The sequence below is a fragment of the Parus major genome, chromosome 14 (assembly GCF_001522545.3).
Source record: "Parus major isolate Abel chromosome 14, Parus_major1.1, whole genome shotgun sequence".
NCBI classification, from domain to species: domain Eukaryota; kingdom Metazoa; phylum Chordata; class Aves; order Passeriformes; family Paridae; genus Parus; species Parus major.
In genome coordinates, this window is record NC_031783.1 from 1,901,226 (window position 1) to 1,925,045 (window position 23,820).

Genomic DNA, 23,820 nt, shown 5'->3' on the forward strand with positions numbered 1-23,820 from the left:
CCCCGAGCTGCTGCATGCCTTTGTGTCCCTGTCTGGAGATCACAAGACAGCAGGAGTGACCCCATTTCAGGAGTCAGACAAGGACAGCTGCTGGTTTGCTACAGGAGATACTATTCCATTTTCATTTTTTCCAAGCAGAGAAAGCTGCTAATCCAGCTGCTTTTATAATCCCAAATGTAATTCTGCTCAGCATACGTGAGGCTTAATGTACTTCATATTTTCCTCATGATAAATCTGTCTGTCCATTAGGCAGCAGCTTTGTGATAATTATTTGCTGGAAGGAGGTTTCCTTGTGTGCAAGAGCTTCCTCTAGTGTCCAAGATGAGCCCAGAACGTGAGTGATGTGTCTGCTTTGCTGGAGGCACTTACGAGATCGTGCCTGACAGTTCAGAGATCACGTGGACTTGCTTTTCCAGGGCAGTAACTCTTTGAAATACATTTTCTGAGACATAAACACATCAGGGTTGTACACTGCTTTCCTTTTTATTCTGCTTAGGCATCTTCAAAGCTAAAATATCCCCGTGCAGCAGGAAATTAGGGGCATGTATTTTGAGATTAGCTCCCGACACTGAGCTGTGAAAAGCCTGCAGAATACCTGTGCTCTCTCCACAACAAGCCATTTTGTTATTTTATTTGGTGCAATCTCTTCTACAAATCTAGTGATTCAGTCACAGGAAACCTGCTCCTTTCCCAGTGTGCACTAAGATGATGGGAAAACATCCTTTCCAAATCCCTTGGGACAAATCCTCCTTCAGGGACCCCTTGCACAAAAGTGACTTGGTGTTCACCCCAGGAGCAGAGGACTTGATTTACCACCCCCTCCTTGCACTTCTGCACCTGCTGGTGTGTGACCAATGTCCCCCCAAAGTCCTGTGTCAGGCAGGGCTGGGTGATTCTGTCATTTTTTTATCCTGCTGCTCTCCCATCCACAACAATCCTGTGGTTGCACTGCTGGGATTAAGGACTGCAGTGATCAGGTGTAGCACAGGAACATTCTCTGAGCTGCCCACATCAGTCACATCAGAACTGAAGCTACAGGAATGGGAACAGCCTGGGTCTAAACAATTCTGTTCCCCAGGGAGCACCACAGGGATGCTTCACCTGGTCCCTGCTTGTTTATAAAGGCTTGGGATCAATCCACAACATCCCAAGGTGGGAGCATCCCCTCGTGTCAGTGCCCTCTCCTGCCCCTGCAGCACAGCTGTGTTTACACATGTCTATCAAGTCAAATCAGCAGGAAAGGCCCTGAGAAGCTGCTGCATCCCAGGAAGTGTCAGCCTGGCTGAGGCTTCACTCCCAATCAAAGTCAGCCTGGCCCTAGCTGGGAGCTGTTTGGAGCTGGCAGCTGCTCAGCAGCAGTGGGAGCTGCAGGAGCTCTCAGCCCAGCTCAGGAGAGGCCTCTGGCCACGCTGCCAGCAGCACTCCCTGCACCAAGTGATATTTATCTACTCAGAGCACAGAACAGCTCACACTGCCCAGCCCTGCGCTCCTGCCTGTCCAGGGGAGGCTCTGAATGGACACAAACCACCAGGGTTGTGCTGAGACACCTGGGAAGGGCTCAGAGAGGAACATGTGCTGGTCTGACAGCAGCTGTGTTGTCAGTGCTTGCTCTGCTGCTGCTGTTAAGGTCAGCCCTCGTGGGCAGCTGTGTGTAAAAAACCCCTGAAGTGCTGGCAGATGAACAGTTAAAGGCTGGACTTCCCTGGAGCTGTTCTCTGCAGCTCAGAGCTGTCTCTCCCTTCTGAGAGGACATCAATACCCACTCTTGCTGCCACCAGATGGTTTGTCTTGCTGTCCAATTAATCAATAGCAGTCCCAATCTCTAAGAGGAGTTCCATTTCCTTACCAGGACTGCCTGGCTGCTCAGAGCCCAGGACACTGGGATGTCTCCCCGGGTCACGGGTGAGGATCTTGCGCTGTTTCCTGACTCCCAGGCTGAGGATGGGGTCATGTTTCAGGTTATGGATCTGTGGGAGGGAAGGGAGGGAGGGAGAGAGAAACAAGTCATGTGAACACATTACCTAATGAGGAGAGATAACACTCCTCAAGTACTGATCCAGGCAAGCTGTAAAGCTTTTGTTGCTGTCGTGTATTTCTGTAATTGCCAGCCTAGAAAACACCTGCTTGTCTGGAGATACAAGAACATTTTGCATGCATTCTTCTTTTTAATTGAGGCTTAATTCAGTGCAGCATCTCATCATCCTTTTCAAGGTCCCATATCCAGACACATCATTCTAAGGTCTCTGCTCTCAGCTTTTCAAGGCCAGGAGCTCAAACCAGACCTGTGAGAGTGTGACAGCTTTACCCAGTGCCATGCTGGGTGTAGCAGCTCCCTGTGTCCCTGAAGGAACTGGCACAGTCAGGATGCCCAGCACTGAGCTGCTCACCCACGTGAGATGTGGCCATTTCCAGAGTTAATCTCCTGACAGGACCATCTCAGCTGGATCACCTCTGAGCCACAGCAAAGCTCAAACATTTCCATGCCTTGGCTGAGCACATCCCATCATCACACATTTCACATCATCAGCCATCCCATCCCTGAATGACACAAAGCAGGTAAAAAAGCAGCTCCTGGGCCAAGCGTGGTTTAGCAGTCAGGGTGAGGCTGCTGTCCCTGCTTCCAAAGCTGTGTTGGTCATTTGGGAGAACAAGCCCTGAGCCCTCCCAGATTTACAGCAGAGCTTGCTGAACAAACAGATCTGCAGCAGCTGGGTCAGTGCAGAGGGAGGAACATCCCCAGGATCAGCTCAGGAAACACATCCAGAGCTGCATTATCTAAAGCACAATAGGAGAGAAATCACAGGATAGCAGGGCCAAAGCTGCTGCTCTGGCACAGCAGGATAGAGCTCAGGAAAGGGCAGATTCCTACCTCCTGTTCCTGCCCTGTCTGACACTGGGCACAGCACAGCCCTTCTGGGAAAAACAGCTTCACATCCCGGACAGCCATTGGATAGGATCTGGAGCCTGAGAGATAAATACAATGAGAAGATTCTCTCAGGCCATGAATTAAACATTCTCTAGACTCACACTCATCTTTTGGAGAGATTGATGATGTGCAACTCACTGCAGTAATTGCTTTAAAGGCCAGCTGTTCTGTACAGTAATAGCAAACATTTTAAACCATTATATTTAGAATAATTCCATTGCATCCTTGGTATTTTGATTCTGTCCTACTATCACTCAGCAGCCTCCTCGTGTAAACAAGACTCCTTCTATTTCCTAACAGAGGAGCTGAGGGAATGTTAAGGAGACTGTGAAACCTTTCAATTCCAGCTCTAAATCTGTTGTTCCCTTGCTTCTGGATCACACCAGGCTGCCCTCACTGAAGGGGAAGAGCTACTGGTTAACAAAACAAATGTACTTAGGAACAATAATGTAGGGTCCAAATATGCTGGGAACTCTGACTGACCATGGAAACCAGAATTAGAATGAGGCATTGCTGATGGAAGTCCATTTTTCTGTTCACCTCTGGTCAAGAAAGGTAAATTGAGACTGGAACAGTCAGAGAGATGACATGAGGATGACTGGGGAAATGGAGAATCATCTAAAGAGTTAAACCAGACCTTGGCTTGTTTGACCCAACACGACCCAAAGATGAGAAACAAATCTGGTTTCTGATAAATACTTCAGGGTAGGAAAGGTCAGAGGTGTAAAAAGAGCTACTTAAAATAAAGTCCAGATAATGGCACAGGAATAAATGGGCACAAAGTATATGTGGCTATATTTAAGTTTGAAAATGTAAGAAGATTTTTTAGCTCTGAAAGCTCTGTGACATCCATGCAGTTGGGGTGGGTGCTTATGGAAGGAAAAACGTGATGGGGCTGTCTGTGAGGGAATTAACTGAACTCAGTGACTCCAGAGGTCCCTCCAGGCTTAGCAGCTGAATATTTCCCTATAAAGCAACAGTGTTCTAAAGCATTCCTCAGAATGTTTGGAGATTTGTGGATGGAAAATATTAGAGAGGGAAAAGCTATTTCTATTGGAGTTTAGATAGATTGTCAGTGTGCTGGCACAGATCCATGGTCCTGGGATACAAATATCTCTGAAATATTACCACCTTTGAGGCTACCCATTCAAGGGATCCCACCTGAGAGCACTCAGCCCTGCTGGAGCTCCATAATTCCAGGTTTTGTATAGCCCTTAAGGCAGCAGTTTACAATCCTGAGGTTGTGTAAATCCCAGGGTATGAGCTGGGCTCGATCCTTTCCATACCTCCACACCAAACCTGTGCTTCCCTTATTTGTGGCATTACAGAGAACACAAACACTCCCAAAATGAGCATTTTATCCTCACTTTGCTCAAGGTACAAGACAGTGTAGGGTGCACATGTAAGAGCTCTTTGGATGCAAGAAAAAGCACAATCCAATGCCTTCCCAAGCCCCAGAAGAGATGAGAGTGTGCAGGTTCACCTCTGCAGCTGAGCCCCAGAGGATTAAAGCTGCATTTCTTGGTTCACCAGTTTCACTGGAACCCCATCTTCATCTAAATTGCATTTCCCCTGTCACTTTGGGAGCAGAAGTGAGAGTTTGCTCTGCTTCAGGCATTAACTGAAGTTCTTCCCCAGCTGGAGAAAAACTAGGAAAGCTTGGTGTTCCCTCCTAGGAAAGGAAGATGGGCTTGCACAGTCCCCCAGTTACTCACTGAAGGTTCTTCCAGTTTAACTTGTAGGTAAATGTTTCACCTGTGCTGGAGGACAAGCTCTGGGAGGTGCAGGGGGTTAGGAACACTCCTTTCCTTATGGATAGATGGCTCCAGAGCAGAGCAGCTGGGCCAGATCCATCAGGGTCAGCTCCAGCTGCATCCCTGCTCCTGGAATGTGTGCAGGGAGGGCTTTGTGGGCCATTTGTGAGTGAGCTCCCTGTACCTCCCAGAAAAATGGGATGAGACTCAGCTTCCCTTGCTCATTTTCACTGAGTTGTGCTGGGGATGCTCCAACTGTAGCAAACATCTGAAATTTGGGATATTTATTAGCCACTGTTAGCCATGACTGAGGAGTTTCAGAGCAATCTGGATACACAGTCCATTCATCTCAAGAGCAAGAGAAGCAGGGGCTGACAATGGAAAAGTATTGGAGAGTCCTGAGCACTTTTTTTGTGTAAGTAGATCCTGCTCTTCAGTCACTCCCAAATGCTGTGGGATCCTGTGGGATTGTGCTGAGAGATGTCTCCTGCCTGAGTCCAGGTCCTCAGGGTTAAAGGTCCTGCAGCAAGGGGTTGGTTCTCCTTCCCAAGCTGTGGCTCCTTCACTCCCTGCCAGCTCTCAGCAGCTCACTTGATATGGATGAAAAGGGGAGTGATTTCACAGCCCAGGCTGCAATGGGAAGAGCCAAATAATCCAATGGATCTTGTCAGGAAAGTTGTTCTCAGTGCCTGCCTGCTCACCTGAGTTTACAGAATTTATCTCTTTATTATTTTTATATTCCTTTAAGTATTGGTGCAAAATCAGTGCAGCACTGAGGAGAAACACAGGCAGGGAGCTAACCACACTTAATTCCATGTGAATTTTGGAATTACATCCTTCCTTCCTTGTGGCAATAATGTTGAGGTCTCCACAGGCTGCTCTCTCCAGGGCTAATTCCCATTTTCCCATCTTTCACCCCCACCACACACACTCTGCAACATCCCTGTGCTTCCCTGCTGGCAGAGGAGCTGGGATGGTTCAGCATTCCAAGGATGCTGACTTGTGCCTCTGCCCATATGCCAGCTGGAAAGAGCCTTTCCAGATGAGAAGCAGCTGAGTTTCCCTCAGCCAGAGCAGGTTTGGATCTCCTCTCTCCAGACAGCCATCAGAACTGTGAGATGTGACAGGAACTCAGGGTCCTGCAGTCTTTGTGGAATCTTGGAATTGGCCAATGGGTAATGGAGACATCAGGAAGGGACACACAAGCAGGGAGGACAGATGGGTTCTTGGGGATAATTCCAAAATAACCAAGCTAAAAGTACAAAATGACCAAGAAGGGAAGAGATCAAAGGAAATCTGTTCTGATAAAACCAGAGCTAAGGCTGCTCTGGGAAGAACCCTTTTGGAATACATCTTGTGGGGGAATATTTCATTGCTTGAGACACACTCAGCCACAAGAACACAGGGAAACCTTTCTAGGGAATAATGGTCTCCAGTGCTGGCTCTGCAGTGACAGTACAGGAGGGAACAATACATAACATATTGTCTATTTGGAGTTCTCTTTTACAAAAACCTACCATAAAATCCATTCTGGACCGTGCTGGTGCCATACTGAGCCCTCCAGAGGCGTGGATCCAGTGCTTGAGCCAGCTGAGGATCCTCTGGTCCCAGGAGATCCATCAGCTTCTTCACAGCATTGGGCCTCTGCAGGCACAGCACGAGGGCAGTGCCCGAGGTGAGGTAGGTACAGTGAGCTTCTACAGCAGCTGGATCCTGAGAAGAAATCAGAGGTGGAACAGGTTATAAGGAGCTGGTGAGCACTGGGAACATCCCAGCCTTCCTTTGGCTAGGAAGGAAAGTTGTGAGTAAGCAAAGCTGCTGTTGCTCCTTGTTTTCTCTCCTCTTTAATACACTGCTGCTGTACTAAAGATTCCAAAATCTAGAGCTCAGACACCAAACAGTTCCTGTGACATCCAGCAGGTCACAGGAGTGCTGCTCCTTCAGGGTGACATCCAGATCAGGGCACAAGCAAGAACACCAGGGTCATAAATACTCTGGGATGAGGAGGCACATTTAATTCTTCAGCTGCCATAAAAGGATGGATCACAAATACCAGAGCTTTGCTTTTTGCATTCACAGAAGGCAACAGCCCCTCCTGCTTTTCCTGAAGAGTAAATTCCAGACACTAGTCAGGATCAGGACTACAGAACTTTAAAGAAGGTCAGATCAAGGGCTGCAAGAAATCAGTTTGTTCTCCTGCCCTTTGCTCCACAGCAAATTTCTCCACCTTTGCTTCTTTTCCAAGCACACTCAGCTCAGCCCAAGGCCACTCCTGAGCAGAGCTGTGAGGTCACAACACCCTGGGGTTGTACACTGAGGAAGGATGAGAGGGAATGATGAGAAGCAGCCACTGCACTGGTGAGGAGAGGCTGTTCTGAGGGCTGGGGACAGACAGGCTGACAGACAGACAGACTGACAGTTCTGGGACCCTGGGAGAGGCAGCAGAGCTGGGGGCAGGTGGGTGGCAGAGCTCTCTGGCCTTGCTGCCTGCTGTAATCAAGGAGAAGCTCAGGAAGCCAGGGCTGCTGCAGATGTCTGGGCTGAGCACAAGGTCAGGCTGCCCACAGCAGCTGCAGCTCTACATCCTCAATTCTCCATCTGAATAACATGGCTGGAGCATCCAGCTCTGCCTCTTCCTGCCCTTCCATCTGAATAATGTGGCAGGAACCTCCAGCTGTGCCTCATCCTGCCCCTCCACCTAAATAACATGGCAGGAGCATCCAGTTCTCACTCCTCCTCTTCCTGCCCCTCCATCTGAACAAGGTGTCAGGAGCATCCTGCCTCTTCCTGCCCCTCCATCTGAACAAGGTGTCAGGAACATCCAGCTGTGCCTCCCTGCACCCCACAGGGCTGGATGTTCTCTCCAGCTTAAAAAACAAGGGCATTTCCAGCTCCCTGCCAGAATCAACTCATGGCTATTTACCTTTTTTTTCCCAGTTTTTGAGGAAATAAAAACAAGAGGGGGGGAGGGAAAACCACCATTTGATTCAGCTGAACCACGTCATTCACAGAGATTTTAATTCCTCTATTTTTTAACCTTCTAAAAGCAGCAGAGGATAGCAATTCTCAAGATAAAGCATTTCTAAAAGCAAATCCTATCAATTCATTTAAAAATATGGAGATAAAACACTTCAAGGCCTCCCTGCTTTTCAGTCACATGCAACCATTCACTGCCTTTGACCCAAATCTTCTCACACTCGCCTGCCTCCTAAATTGCATCTCTGAGAAGTAGGTTATGAATTGACAACCACAGGCTCAAGCCTGATATTCCCCCCTCTATTTGCAAAGGCAAAATATTCCATGAGAAAGCCCCCTGTGCTTAAATTGGTGATTTGATTATTTAATTATCATTTAATAATTGAATGGGTAATTTAGGGGCTGGGTGTGGTGTTTGTCAGTGCTCCTGCCCTGTGCATCTCTCAGGGGCTCTCTGGTGACAAGAGCTCTGCTTGCATGAGGATGAAGAATTTCAGCTTGTCACAGTGTACTGAGAAATGGTGACATTCATTCAGTTCTATATAATACAAAATAATCCCTTCCTGCTTGAAAATTTTTGTTAGTTAAAAAAAATGGATTTAATCCACTTTTTTTTATGGGTTTTCTCTTTGGGGAATGAAAAAGCAGTAATGTTTTTCATGACAACTTTCAAAAGGACTGATCAAACATATCAATATTCATCCAGGTTGGAAACAGCTGCAAAGAATACATTCAGTTTCTGTTAAACTGACCAGAATAAATGAAAGTATTTTGTTTCAGAGCTTCTAACCAGTGATTTTAAATCTAAATAACAAAACCCTTCTGTCTTCTGGCTGTTCCCCAGCAAATCCACAGACCTGGGGTTGAAGATGATGTTGTTTCCAGTGGTTACTGATGGTGTCAGGGAGCTGCTGGCAGCTCCTCTCACTCCTCACACGCGCTCCAGACTCCACCAGGGCAGTGCTGCTTTCATTCCCTCCATTCCCATCCTGTCTCCCTGCCCTTGTGGGTCCCCAGCAGCCCTGCTGGGGCTGCCTGGAATTAAGGGAGTGATTTGGTTGAGAGGAAGTTCCAGCTGTGCTGTTTTGGGAGGACTAACGGGATTAAAGAGCGGCTGGGATCCCAGGATGGGGCTGGAGGGAAGCGTGGGGTTACTGAGTCCAGTGACCTGCTACTGCAGGCAATCAGAGCAGGTAATCCTCCACAGAGACATCAGGGCCCACTGGGAAGATAAAGCCCAAGCTGCAGAGGGCTGGATGTGCTGGATGAGCAGTGAAGGGAGATCTGAGCTCCCTGGGCAGAATCCCCCTGGGAACGGGCGCTCCTCGCTGGCTCAACACCACCAGCTCACGCTGGAAGCTGGGGAGACAATGCCAGCTCTTTTACATGACCTTTATTTTCTGTAATCACTATTAAACTGTGAATAAAACATCTTGTTGTGGCTCCTGTGATATGATAACCTCAGCAAAGAGCAGAGCAGCTGTTTTTTTCTCGTGCTCCAGAGGCCACACGCCGCTCCGAGCTCGGGGGGACTATTTCAGCTGGAAAAGCAATCACGGAGCTGAGCTCGTGCTGCCAAGGATATTTGTCAAGTGCATGTAAATAATACATTAGAAAGGAAAAGGAGATGTGAGGTTGTCTTGCTGGCAGTGAATAAACCCAGATTTGATCTCAAGTGCTATGTACACACAATAAACCAGCACATCCCAGTGCTTGGGGGTTCTCCAGAGATGGATTTTGGAGCAGGTAAAGTGAGAAAAAAGCCCTGGACAGAACTTCTAGAAGGGACAGACACACTGGCTCTATCTTCAACATGACATTTCATCATGGATCTTATCAATCCATATGAATATCTCCAAGGGTGTCAGGGGATAGTGCCAGGCTCTTTCCAGCAGTGCTCAGCAACAGGACGAGCAGTGATGGTCAGAAACTGAAACACAAGAAATTCCACCTCCACCTGAGGAAGAAATCCTTTCCATGGAGGGTGGCAGAGCTGTGGAGATGTCTCTCATCCCAAACCCACCTGGATATATCCCTGTGTCACCTGCTCTGGGTGACCCTGCCCCAGCAGGGGGGTGGCACTGGATGATCTCCAGAGGTCACTTCCAAACCCAACTGGGATTATCCCAGCTGGGATTCTGTGACCTGCCAAATGTCAGGGATTGTGCCATAGGCTGAGGAGCAGATCCATCATGAACATTCCTCCCATCCAAATGCTGTACATGGAACTGAGCTGGGAAAAACAGCCCTGCCCCCACGGCTGTCACTGAGCCACTTACCCACCGGATTTTCCAAATAACCAAGTCCCTGGAGCCTGCTGAGGCTTTTTCAAAATCTCCCTACTTATCTTGGGAGCTCAGCCTTTCCCAGCCCTCCCCTGTGAGAGCCATTCCTGCTGTTCTGAAGGGAGCAGGGGCTCCTGGACAGCAGAAAGCATTTCCCACTGTCTGCTCCCCCTAAGCAGAGGCAGACTGTTCTCTTTGCTTCCTCACTTTCAAACCCTGCTTTTCTCCTCATGAACAAAACCCCAACAGTCTGTAATTTTTATACTCATTAGTCACCAGCTCTTCAAGGCGACTGAATCAGTGCTCAACAGCTGCTCTGGTGTGTTGGAGAACTCCAAAATCAAGGAAATTTTCAGGAAACAACCTCTCCTCACATTTACCCCACATACATCTGCATTGCTTCCTGAGGATGTTTGTGGTTTTTTAAGATGTTTTCTGTTTCAGATGAACAAAAAGGCATTTTGTATTTAGCTCTGTGATTTAATAACATTGGGAAGCACATCAGCCCTAATGGCCACTGTATCCCTCTTGGCAGTGTAAATATTTAGAACTCAGATGTTTGTCCTCACTGCTGCCATGCAGGTATTAATTGTTCCAGAGCACTGCCCTGGCAGGTACCTGTTTTCTTCTGGAACCCTCTACCAAGAATTTCAAGGAAATCATGTTAGAAACTTTCCAAACTTAACCCAAGTGCAACATCAATTATTTTTTATAAAGTCAAGTGGTTAAATGTCTTCAGGAAAGCAATCAAATAACACAGATTGTTTTTCCCCAAGGGAAGTAAAAAAATAATAATCCAACTCCCCTCTAATGCCCAGAGTTCAGTTCCCTGGCTTTTCACAGTATCCTTACACTCTGGGAACGTCAGGTTGGGGAAAGAAAAGGTTTTTGATGCCATGAAAGAGCAGAAACAAACATCTCTTTTTAGCTAATCAACCCCACAATGCCCTAAGATTTAAGAACCCTCTTTATTGCCTATTAGACATGAGCAAGGACAGTTTTCTCTGCTTGCAGGTGATTTTTCCAGCCTGGCTCCCAGGGTTCAGCTGTGTGTGCAGTGTAATCTCAGGTAACACACCCCAGAGATGTGCATTCATTCCCTGGCAGGGCAGGAGGCTTCCCCAGCTGTAAGCACATGGAATAAACCCAGGCACACGTGCTCCCTGTGCCCTACCTGGAATGACCTGGGACAGAGGACACCTGTTTGGCAGGGAAAGAGGAAGAGCTGAGCAGATTCCTTTGAGGTCTGTATTGCCCATTTCCTCCCCAAAGTTTCGTTTGGGAGAAAGCAGAGCTGTCTTTATGGCATGTGATAAAAGAAACCCCCAGCACTGAGCTCTCTTTGTGCTGATAAGGTACAGATCTGATTGTTCCATATAGCTCCCAGCAACAGCTCCAAAATCCCGGCTGGGAGCTGCTGGGGCTTTCAGGAATGGATTATCCACAGCTCATCATCCCTTTTTCCCCTCCCCAGGTACCACAGAGCTGGTTCCCTTCACCAACCTGCTGCAGCTCCCAGGGCAGGAGCGCCGAGGCAGCGGCCGCATCCAGGTCCAGGTGTTTCATTCCGACCACGCTGAATTTTTCCAGGTGTAAATTCCGGAGGATCCTCGGCAACCCGCGGCTCCAGACACCGGGTTTGATGAGCAGCAGCGTGCACAGAACCTGTGCCCCTGCAACAAAGCAGGGTGAAACACAGTCAGGTTTGTTTGCTACCCCAGGCACACAGCTGGGGATGGGGGCAGCGGAAACCTGGCAGGAAGTTCACAAAAACACCAACAAAACAAGTCCATAAAAATCCTGGCCATACAGGATCATTTATTTATTTATTTGGGTTTGCTTTGTTGGGTTTTCAGATTAAAAATGTATATGAAACACTCTAATCTTGGAGGTTTCTCCATCAAGGAAATCTGCTCCAGGTCCAAAAAGTTTTTGTGGCAGCTCTGTCGGATAAGGCTCAAACCTTTATATTACAGATTAATGTTTTAAGAGAGGTAAAATATTCCCTTTTACATTTTTCATGGGAATGGTGGTGAGTATGTGATGTAATCCTTGAGCAGCTATTACATTCTTACTCTGGTGTTCTGTATATTTTAGAGCTCTGTTTCAGAGAGGGACTAACAACCCTGACAGGTCCCAATTAATGTCATAAACCACTAATTAACTGAATTGTCTTTACCAAAACTGACATTCCAGAAAAAACTTTCTGCTTCTGACACAGCTCTCCCAGCAGAGCTGCCAGGAAGGTGCAGCACTCTGAGGAGCAGAAAACAAACAGGAGCAAGAAAGCTTTGCTGTCGGATGAAAATGGATTTAATGGTAGAAAAATACATAAATTCCATTTCTAAATGACAGCATTTTCAAATTTTTAGTCTTGCTAAAGTACTTTATACTAAGAGTATAGTTAATATTTTATCCTTATAACATCTTTTGGAGATTTATTGGCAAATGCAGTGTCAGAACCAGTCTGAGAAGCCCAGGAGCTGCTGGTGCTGAACCACATCAATCAGCATGAGCACAGGGGAGCATCCTACAGGCTGCTAAAGCTGATGTGTTTGGGTACCAAAAATGCCATTTTCTGTTTCCTGTACACCCCAGTATTAATTACACAGATATCAGTGCAGCAAAGTATCAATGAAGCTACCTGGAACTTACTGCTGTTATTTCCAGGTGACAAGCAGGACATGGCACAGAAACACAGGATCAAAAATCAAAATAAAAACCATAAAAAAGATGATTTCCTCCCCCCTTGATAAGGAAACTTAACCTTTGTGCCACAGGGAGCCCTCCTGTTACAGATGTGCTGTTTCCTCACGTCATTCCTGAACAGGAAGGGTTCCATAGCAACAGCCTGGAAGTGCAGGAAGCTGCTGGGCTCCACCTCAGCAACCTCACCTGTGTGTGTTATGTAAGCACTCAGTGGCCTCCAGATGTTTTCCTCACCATCTGCCACGTTTTTGGGCAGATATTCTCATTTTTCTGCTGTGTGAGTCACTACCTGCTGCATGTTTAGGGACTTTAGACACTTCAGGAGCATTGCCAGCTTGGTTTGGTCAAAGACACCTTGTGACTCAGAGCTGGCTTTCTCTCCTCAGCAATTATAAGTAACAAGAATTAGAGAAAATACCACTAATTACCAATGGAACAATCTCTGCTGATCATGAATTACCAGAGTTACCTGTTTGGCAATGCTCAAACCTGCCTGATTTCCAGTTCTGGCTGCTCAGAGCCTTTCCTGGTCTTTATTACATTTCCCTACTTTGAAATATTTTTAGATCCATTCCTCACAATCATTTTCTTTTTGCCTCCCCATAAAATTATTACACAGGTTTTGATTTCATAGCCTAACAGTGAAAACAGAGTTTAGTTTATATGCTATTTATATATTATATATTTATTTATAGGTAATTGTTCAGATAAGTGTGACTTCAAATAAGTGGGAGCTCAAGACAAGCAGATACCACCACATCTCCTGGCATGCTCAGGGGGCATCACTGCCTGGATTCCAGCCTAAGGAAAATGCTGCTATCATCCTTCTGCTTATTTTGGGCTGCTACATCCAGATGATTCAGTTCCACCAAGTCCTGGTCAAGCCACGTTTTTCTATTTGCTCTCCTCTCACCTGCTTGCAGGTAGGAAAACAGGGATTCTGCTTGGCACCTCCAGCTGTCACCCACTAAAGGAGAGAAGCAGATTTGAGTGAGTTCTGTGTGTTCTGAGATAATGTGAGAGTTGTGCTATCATCTCTACATAAAGCAGCCAATATTACAGTGACACACTGACATTTTAGGGTGTTACATTGGGACATGGATGGATTGATTTCAGATGTCCTGGGACACCCTGGAGGGTGTTTCCCCCTTCTCTGGTAATCCCAGGAGCACAGGCTGATCAGGACTGCAAGTCCTAAATCATGTTGGATCTTGGTTACTTTTTCTGGGATTTAAAACAGTGATTTTAAACCCATCTGTGCCCCCAATATTCCAGTCAAGTCAGATGGTGCCCTGCTTCTGGTGTTCCCAGATCTCAGGTGTTTTGCTTGATGTTGTCTCAGAAACAAAGAAGTGCTGCTGATAAAACCTCCCTGGCATTCCCCAGGCAGCCAGGAGTGACTGCTCCAGTGGTTCTTCAGGAGAGCAGAGCAGGATGAAAGGAGGCTGGGGAATCAGAGCTTAGAACAAAAGCCAATAGAAAAATGTTCTCTTCAGACTAATGTAAAACCTGCAGTGACCTGGAGATGAGGAAAATTAAGGCACTTCAGGCACATTAGAATTGAGAAGTTATCCAGATCTAGGGCACAGTGAGGGGAATCCTGCATCAAATTGATAAAAGATTTTCTTTTCCAGTGACTGGCAAGTTTAGCCACTGTGATGTCCAAGGTAGATAAGAAAAAACTAAAATCTGTTTGTCAGAACAGAATTACCTTCTCTTTTTATTTGTATTTATAACTGTCCAAATCCATGTATATCTATTTTCCAGGGTTATGTATCTGGGAGGTATTTAGCCAAAGTTGTTTTTTCCTAATTCCTAATTTCCTCTTTCTCTTTCCACATCTTTGTTGCACTAATAAGAGCACAAATAGCAGGTAGAACCAGGCCTAAGGTCCTTGCCTTGTCTCATAAGTTTTTAGCTCATCCTCCCAGCACCAGCTTTTCTCCTTAGTGCTGGGGTTATCTGAAAGGACTTTCAGGATGTGTGAATCCCATGGAGACCTGGCAGCACTGGGATGTAAATGACAGAGACATCCCATCTGAGACAGGAAATTCACCTTCTGCTCTGATTTCACCCCTCTAAAACATGATGAAAATTGTCATTTCTGGGATCTACACCTGAAACAGGCCACTAAAGAGCTGATATTAATTACTTTTCCAGCTGACTTTCCACACCATTCCTCAGCAGGTCGTTCTCAGGACTGTGGAGAAGAGATAATGTGACAATACTCACACCTTCCCCCAGCACTGGCCTTTCCTTCCCAATTGCCTGGGATTAGGATGTCTAACCAAGGGTTTACCAATCCCATTTCAATGGCTCTGACACAGGACATGCAGTTCTTTTCAATCTATTTAAGAGTCTAAAATAACTTGTTTTTTTTTCTTACCTGTGGTCTTCCCTTCAGTCCTGGAGCTCCTGCCAGGGGGTGGAAGGTATTTCATAGCAGGGCGGTGTTCTGGATCTGGAAAAGGAAGGACAGGTACTTTTATGGATTCACAGATGGGAAACCTTCACTGTCTGGGGCTGGAGGGTGACAAAGGTAATTTTATTTAGCAGGGCAGATGTTCAACCTGCTACAAAATATTGGAGAGCTGTTCTTGAGCAGGAGGCCTCTCCATTCCTCCCACAACAATAAAAACACAAATTAAAAATGGAATTACCTTATAAAAGAGATAGTGCAGGATGCTGAAGTTGTGCCTCAGCTGTGCTCCTTTGTTCCTCACAGTGGCTTTGGTGCACAAGGCTGGCACTGCCATTACAACCTTCCTCAATAAACTGAGCTCACAGCTCTGCTTTCCTCTTACCTTGCCTTTCCATCTCAAGATAACTTTAATTAAGGGCTGCAGTGTGTGAACTCTTACAATTTTAGACACCACTTTGGGATGTCTGATGCCTTCTCTTCTGAAGGCTCCTCTTCTTGCTCACCAGTCTCACAGAGAACACCCCCATAGTTCACTGACAAATCAGACTTGCTGTGAGCCTAAACCCAGGATCTTTTCCCAGACAAATCTTTCCTCTTGGTATTCAGCAAAGCCAATTTGTTACTGCACACTACACAGGCACAGTGGGTTTGACACAAGTGTCTAAGTTTGTGCTGATGACAAAGGACTTTTCTTCCCCAAGGAAAGATAAAGGAAGGGCTGGAAATTCAAAGCACGAAAGCACTTATGGGACTGCATCACTCCCCCTCAGCTGATACATGGTGTTACTACAGTCTTTGATTTCTCTCTGCTCCTGAGTAATCATAAAATCCCACAATGGCTTGGGGTGGAAGGGACCATCTTGTTCCAATTCCCTGCCAGAAACTGTCAGGGCTCAGAACTGTTTCTCTCTGGGTGTGAGGAGTCAGGCAGCTCCAATTCTTCTCTGAATATTTCACATTAAAAGAAAACAGTGGGAGCTTGTAGTCCACTGCTCTAAAGCATGCAGTATCAATAACCCCAGAGTCTGCACAGTGATTTAGTTTTAAGAGGCATGGCTGTACATTTCCTGGTACAGAAGGAAACTATCAAATTTACTGTGCTGGAAGATCGATGCTGGCACACATCACTGAACTCTGAGAAGCTTTTGACAGCAAAGGTCTCCATTCCTCTCTTCATTCTCCTCCAGGATAAAAAGAAATTCTCAAGAAACCTGTTTTCTTTGGCTCTTACAGATTGGTCACACCTTCATCTCCCTGAGCACGGGGCAAGGCTGAGGCATCAAGCTGAAAGTGTGGCACCACAATTAGGGACCCACATTTAGGTGGGAGAGCTCTTGGGCTCTGTTCTTCAGTTTCTCTTGTAGAGAAGGTTTAAAATGCATGGTATTATTTACTGATCCTGCCAATTGATCTGATATCTAATTAGTACTTATGGAGTACCTCAAGATCATCAGAAAGGGCACCAGGCCAAGCACAGCCACATTAATTAAATAGGCCACCTTGTAGATGACCTCAGCTGGCTCCTGCTGGTTTCATTGCCTCATCTTAATTCAGCCAAGCACAGACTTTACCCCCACATTATTACATTTTTCTGTGCCTGAGAAAACCTCCAGCACTGGATTCCTTTGTCCAGGTTCAATCAACCCCCACACACCCCATAGCTGAGGATAACACAAACAATAAAATGAGCCTTACCAGGTACCAGATCTGCCTCTGTGAAGAAGAGGATGGCTTGTCTGAAGGTGACCTCTGGGGTCAAGGCCATTATTGCCTGTGGGAGGCTGTCACCCGTGCTGAGCCTGTCCCTGCCCTGTGTCCATCCCTCCAGGGCAGCTCCCAGGGCTGGGAAGGCGTCGACGCCGCGGAGCGCGCACAGCAGGACGGGCTTGGACATCAGCGTGTCCAGGCTGCTCTGCCACTGAGTGTCCCCAGCCTCAAAAGGGGTTATTTCCCTGGCCTGACACCGAGTGAGGTGGGGCAGCCACTTCAGGCCTAGGAGCTCAAATCCTGAATCAGGCTCTGCTGCAAGTTAAGAAAAATGTTTTTAGAAGCAGACAGCAGTTTGTGTTTCATAGCTGCTCTGCTTTGTTTTGGACACAAACATTTTATTTCACACTGATTGTTTTCCCTGCACAAGTTCCAGTGCTGTTTTGACTTTTGTTTCATCCAGGATGGACTGTAATGCCAATGTAGGAATATACTGGGAAAACCCACAAGATGCAAATTCTAAGAAATACCATTAGAGTGAACAAAAAAATAGGGTTATCTGGGAAATCAAGAGGGAGCCACAGGGAGCAATTGCCATGATTTGATTAGAGAGCACAGCTAATGGAGGAGAGTTGAAAGGGAATCACTGAGAGTACAATAACAACGATGTGGCTTGGCACAGCATAATCCATAATTATGGATTCTTTAGCACCCCTCATAACACTTTAAGCAATGTTCATCATTGTAACAAACTACAGCAGAATGCTGACTTGTCTCTAAAGTAGTTCCAATGTTGCTGGGTTTGTAAAGTTGTCTTCTGACTATGTAGGAAGGTATTTAGGGCTCAATCCATGAGTGCTGGAAGTTTCTGTTGGTCCAGATCTTGGATAGAGAACTTTACAGGATTTCAAGTCAGGATTTCAACATAGTTTTGGGAGATCTGGATACAACACAGCGTGACTCGTGCCCTTTGTGCCTACACCTCCTGTGTTATCACACTTGAGTGCAACCTGCACATGAAATGACATAAACTCCCTGTCCTGCCTGGGGCTTGACAGCCCTTTTCATGCACATGTGAGCAGCCAGCGTGGGGACGGCATCGCCGCTGCTGCTGCGGGGGAAGCGGAGCGTGAGGCCCTCAAGTGCCTGGTTCTGCTCACCAAGGCTGTCACTGGACAGAACACAGCCTGTGACTCCCAAATTCCTGCCCCAGTTCCAGCCCAGCCTTGCCTCCCAGTGCTCAGGGAGGGACAAAATGCTCTGTGTTACATAAAAGCTCTGCAAGCCCAAGCACTTCTTGGAACTCATTTGATGCTCTCTGAAGCAAATTATGCCCACCTGAGCAGTTTGTGATTGCCCATAACAAACTGAGATAAATTCTGTGGCTCTTTAGGGGGGGTAACAAGGAAACACGTTCTTCCTGAGGCCCCTTCACCACATTTCCCACCATGTTATGCTAAAAAGAGCTACCAGGATAAACTTTTCTGCCCAAGGTCTCCAGCCCTGGCCCAGAGCTGGGATCACCTGCACTCCAAGACTGATCCCTGAGGCCAGGGATCTGCAGGATCTGCTGGAGGAGCTCTCCAGCACTCTTCAGAGCCTGCATCCCCACCACTGTCAGCATCACCACTTGCTCCATCCCGGGCTCAGCAGCGTAAACTCGGTGGCACAGAAAATCCAGAGGGATGTGATGGGGCTCTGGCACCGCGCTGAGGTTTCCTCCTGCCCAGGGAGAGCATCAAAACAAAACTGTTACCCCTTGAAAACACATCTCAACCCTTTTGCTGTGAAGGAATTGCATAAATCCCAACCAGCATTTCACTGTCTCCTCACACTGCAGCTCAGGAAAAGCCTCCTGAGTGAGGAATATTAACTCAGCAAACCCCCTCTAATTAGTCCCAGTCCTTCCCTGGAATTACATTTTGCCGTGTAAAGCAAATACATTCCCTTGTAATTTTGATATCCTTATTCACACCATTAGGCAGAGTTGATAGATCTGTACCAAAATGATTTAAGGCACCAGTTTTGGGTTGATAACTAATGACTGACTTCACATTAAATCAATACCTCATTTTTCTTTCTAGGACATTGTGCAGGGCACACAACTGGGAGCTAATTTGGGGACTGCTGTAACACTGTGCTTGTATCCACACTCCTGTTGGGAACAACACAGCCTGGAGAATCCCTGGCCCATCAGAAATCCCTCTTTGTTCCATACTGATTCACTACATGCTTATTTAGGATATTGTAACAATAAATATTTATTTACTTACTTATTCCTACGTCATAATTTTTCATAATGCTAGAGAATGCTGAATGACACCCATTTAATTTTCATTTTTCCTCACGATTTAGTGTCAGTTTGATTTTGGAGAGCAATATATTTTAACTCAAAAGTCCTGGCATCCAAATTTTCAAACAATTAAATGAAATTAAACTAAATTAACTTGCTGAACACATAAAACCCACCAACCTGTAGTTAGCAAAATAAACATTGGATTTTTTTACTCAAAGTGTACAGAACTAGGAGGTTTAAGACTCACCCATGTGAGTCATAGATTAAGAACAAAAAAGCCATTTCCTTGCTGTTTGAAATCCTATCAGTCTCCCAGCTTTGAATGAATGAGTTACCAAAGTGAATACAACTGTACAAACTGAAATCTAGAATATCTGAGTAAAATGAAATTGGAAAGTGCCTTTTCTGCACCTTCAGAACTACATCTGCCAGCATTTATCACTTCAGCACATTTCAGTTTTACACACAACCACCAATTTATCTCATTTTAATATTTTGACTTATCTTGAAACTATGGCAATAAATATGTATTGATTGGCTATTAATCTTTAATCATCTTAATTAAGACTTAATTGGATGTTACCGTGTCAAGTTTCAATAATTTCTTTTTGCATGCATCTTTTAATTTAGTTTAAAAAGGTATTTTCATTTTCATTTCCATTGATTATTCCATGAGAGTTATGGTGATTGACTGGCAGAACAGTGCATGAGATGCTACAAATAAAAACATATTCCTAATGCTTTTTTTCAGTAAAATCCATTGTTGATGTGGCTGCTCCATCTCTGCAAGTATCCCAGGCCAGGCTGGATGGGGCTTGGAGCAGCCTGGGATAGTGGCAGGTGTCCCTGCCCATGGCAGGGGTGGAATGGGATGAGTTTTGAGGTCCCTCCCAACCCAAAGCATCCCCTGTGTGTCTGATCCTGCAAAGGCCAGGCCAGAGCAGTTCCCCACCCACCCTGACCTACCCAGGCTGTGCAGCGTGGCCGCGGCGTACGGAGCCCCGTGGAAGCAGAGGGATGGGGCTGCTCCAGCAGCTGCAGGGGGGATGCTGTGCCCGATGCCAAGGCCTGCCTCTGCCAGCTCATCCATCAGCCCTGTGCTCAGAACAGCAGGAAATGTGAGGAATGCAGAGCTCTGCTCAGCCTGACATGAAAACACTCTGCTGTCAAACGCTGGAGTCACTGGCCACAGCTCACCGAGACACCAAAGGTAACTGAGCCATCCCCTCTGCCCCAAATCACATGGACCACTTAAAAAAGGGCAAGGAGCTGTTGAAAACTGAGGCTGGCTCACAGCTTTCTCTGGCTTTTTCATCAGCATCCAGTTGTTTCCATCCCCTTCTAACCCCTGCTGGAAACTGAAAGGTGGAACAAGTGCACAGATGCTGCCACAGAGCTCCTGAATCAGAATACATATCTTAAATAAGGTGGTGTCTCCTAGGAAGGGTCCCAGATCTGAGCCCAGTGCTCACGTGGAGGCCCTCAAGGTGTCTCACACTTCCAGACATGAGGCCAAAATCCTGCATCCCACAGGGTCCTCGTGTGCAGGGAGGTGTTGCTGGGGTGACAGACCTGAACAGAGACATCATGTTCTGCTCCTGTGATTTCCAGCCTGGAAAATCTCCCATTCCACACCACTTTTACAGACACTAAGTGCTTAAAGCCACAATCTCTTGGCTCCCATTCTCCCTCCAAAGAGCTGGGTTATGCACAGGCAGTGCATTAAGGTGTTGCATACAGTACATTTCCACAACAATTAGTTCAGCCTTCTGTAATAATGTTTCAGGCCACACTTTTAAAAGCTTGTTATTTTTTAAATTACTTTGTACACATTTGATTGCTTCCTACCGTACAAGCCTGTCAAAAATTCACTGTAGTGGAGCATGGGAAATGGATTATTGGTGCTAGAGGCTGATGGCAAAGCTTGGATGTCAAATTTACCACTGACAATCACTTGCTTCTCAAAATTCAAAAGGCATGAGGCACCAAAAATGGGCCATCACTGTCCCAGCAGTATTGCCTGTTGTTTATTCAAACTCAGGGTATGGCAGAAAGTAAAGCTTGGACAAAAAATGTGTGGTGTCTGAACCTCAGGACAGAGATCCCTACCCATCTATTTATCTGCTGTTTCAGGAGTAATTGTAAAATTTTAACTGGCTTTGAAAATTGAACAGTGTTCAAGACCTTGAAGGTGCAAGTGCTTTCATATTGATGACAAATGCAAAACTTCTTGGTGAGGTATTTACTCTACTCCAATCTTAGTGTTATTCTCCACTTCCCAGAGGCCAAACCAAGGCTTGTGTGGAAAGAATATCAGCTTCTCCTCTCCAGGGCTCTGGAATATGGACTAAGGTGTCTTTCTGCAGTACAGGACTGATGAAAATAGCACAGAACACATGGAAAGAGGCATTTGCAGAATCTGTCACAACCAAAGAGAGAAACCCTGAGTTCTCCAGCATGAGGGAAAATATTTTGTCTTTCCAGACAACCCTTTGTTCCAGCCCCACCTATATATTTCTAGTGGAAATTTCCCCGTGCAAAACATGAACACAAAACATCATCTGTGGCACTGAGGGAAGCAGCAGAAACTGCACTTTTTAATGAGCAACTTTCCCTGGGTGCAGAGGCAGCAGGTGACATGGGGCTGTAATTACTGTGCCATGATTAATCCTCTGTGTCTGCACATGTTTTCAGAACATTCTGTGATAGTCTCAGGAGAAAAAGCCCAGGACTATTTCAATTGTCATTGTTCTCCCCACCTCCCATCCCCCCCAATCTCTGAATGTTCTTTGCTATTGTGGATAAATTAAAGGAAACAATTGGGCTGTGTGGGATGGTGTTAATGGAAGGGTCACCCACAGTGACCCTTGTTGGGAAGAGCCAAGCAGGGCAGGATTTCTGTTCCCTCCTGACCGCTGCTTTTGCCTCTGATTTTCCCCACTTGAGGTTGATGTCAACTGATCCTCAAGAAAATGGAAACTAAAGTAAGAAGATTTAAGGCAGCAGCTTGGCTGGGTTTTGGCAGTTCCAGTGTACAAAATGAGTTAACTTTGGGGTGCTTGGAAGTCACAAGGATGCAGGACTCGAGGCTGACAGGATCAGACACTGCCCTCAGGCCCAGTGGCACAGCTGTATTTGGGCTACCCTACCTCTCTGGGCAAAAAGAGTTTCTGAGAGGAGGTGATTGAGGCCATAAAATCCCAGCAAATGCTGAGCTGGGAGGGATCCACAAGGATCCTTGAAATCCAACTGCTGGCCCTGAACAGGACAGCCCCAACAACACCTGCATGTGTTGGGTGTGTGATGCCAAAGTCAAGGCCCAGCTTTGAAGCGTCCAGGGACAAAGCTCACAAATCCAAACAGGAGGTTACAACTTCACATAAAGGAGAAACATTTTCCATAATGATGGAACAAAGGCCCAGGGAGGCAGGAGAATCTCTGTCCTTCCAGATTTTCAAGACCTGACAGAAAAAAAGCGCTGAGCATCCTGAGGGAATTCATTGCTGATGCTCTGCTGAGCAGGATGCTGGATGAGAGGCCTTCTGAGGCCCCTTCCACCAGGAACTGCTCGGTGATTCCAAGTTCAAGAGGACTCCAGAGCTAAACATCAAACAACTGGCACAGGTCAGGCAGCTCTGTTGGATGTGTAGCAGTGACTGATTCACATGTTGGTCTGGAGGTTCCTACAGCAACATGAGCAGACCTTGATATTCCCAATAAATATTCCCTGCAGTGTACAGCTGTGGTTGGATTGCTAATGTGGACTCACACACATTGAAATGCAAACCCTCCCTCCCAGGCTGCTGGGCAGGGCAAGCATTACCTGTCACCAAGGCAGGGATGTGATGCCTGGCGTTCTCCTTCCTCAGCAGCAGCACCAGGCAGCGCCTGCGGGCTCCAGCAGGGATTTCTCCTCCTGCAGGACCATCAGGTGAGCTTGAACTCTTGCCAGGGCAAAAGACAGCAATCTGAAATAATGAGGGGCAGATTAGACTGCTAAATCCAGATGTAATTACTATAGGGCTCAAGCAAATAGATAAATTACAATGGCATAACAAAATACAGCTCACCACTGAGCCATAGGAACTTCAATATCTGGGTGTTCTGCGTCATCTTTTCCTGAGACAGAGAAACTTAATTTAAACTCAGGGAAGAGGCTTAACACAAAATCATTCTGCCCTGCAGCTGGGCTGGGCTAAAACCACAGCAGTTGTAATTCAGCTGATAGGTGGCACCACCCTAAGTCACTCAAAGATTATCTGGAGTCCCAAATGAAGGGATGATTTTGAGAAATTGTAGCTGCAAACAGCACATTGGAGCAATGGTTGCTGCTGTTAACTCCTTAAGGGACATTTAACAGCATGCTCCAAATGTCTGTCTATTTGGGCTGTAGTATTCCATAAATAGGTCATATTCATTCTACAAAATATTATGGGCAGGGACATTGTTATTCCTCAGGCCTGATCACAGAACAAGCAGAAAAGAGGGGATTTGTAGAGTTTGATTTGCAAAATGATGCATTTCCTGACTGAGAACCCTCAGCACGATGATTTGAAGTGTGTAGCCCACTCCTTTGTGAGAGAAGGTGTCATATGATTCCTGTGGGATTTATAATGTAAGAAGTGCAGCACTGGACTTCTTGCATATGTTAAGTTTGACTGCAACCTTGCATTTGTGATTATTGCTGTTTCCTTAGGCTGACTTGTCAAAATGCCAAGTGCACTTTACCTCAAACCTATCACCAC

At 46.3% G+C, this 23,820-nt stretch overlaps 1 protein-coding gene across 3 annotated transcripts in view; it reads right to left on the reverse strand.

Moving 5' to 3' along the window:
* Nucleotides 1–23,820, reverse strand: part of C14H16orf71 (chromosome 14 C16orf71 homolog) — an 88,708-nt gene that overhangs the window by 10,684 nt on the left and 54,204 nt on the right. For 2 of the 3 annotated variants that reach the window (XM_033517937.1, XM_033517939.1), the window contains 10 exons: nucleotides 22,899–23,043; nucleotides 20,042–20,170; nucleotides 18,304–18,501; nucleotides 16,768–17,094; nucleotides 15,037–15,111; nucleotides 13,564–13,617; nucleotides 11,445–11,614; nucleotides 6,198–6,393; nucleotides 2,870–2,964; nucleotides 1,847–1,967 (listed from right to left, as the gene is read on the reverse strand). In XM_033517937.1, coding sequence (XP_033373828.1) covers nucleotides 1,847–1,967; nucleotides 2,870–2,964; nucleotides 6,198–6,393; nucleotides 11,445–11,614; nucleotides 13,564–13,617; nucleotides 15,037–15,111; nucleotides 16,768–17,094; nucleotides 18,304–18,501; nucleotides 20,042–20,170; nucleotides 22,899–23,043 — 1,510 coding nt within the window. The remainder of the gene's footprint in view (nucleotides 1–1,846; nucleotides 1,968–2,869; nucleotides 2,965–6,197; nucleotides 6,394–11,444; nucleotides 11,615–13,563; nucleotides 13,618–15,036; nucleotides 15,112–16,767; nucleotides 17,095–18,303; nucleotides 18,502–20,041; nucleotides 20,171–22,898; nucleotides 23,044–23,820) is intronic. The other variant, XM_033517938.1, reaches the window with a different exon arrangement.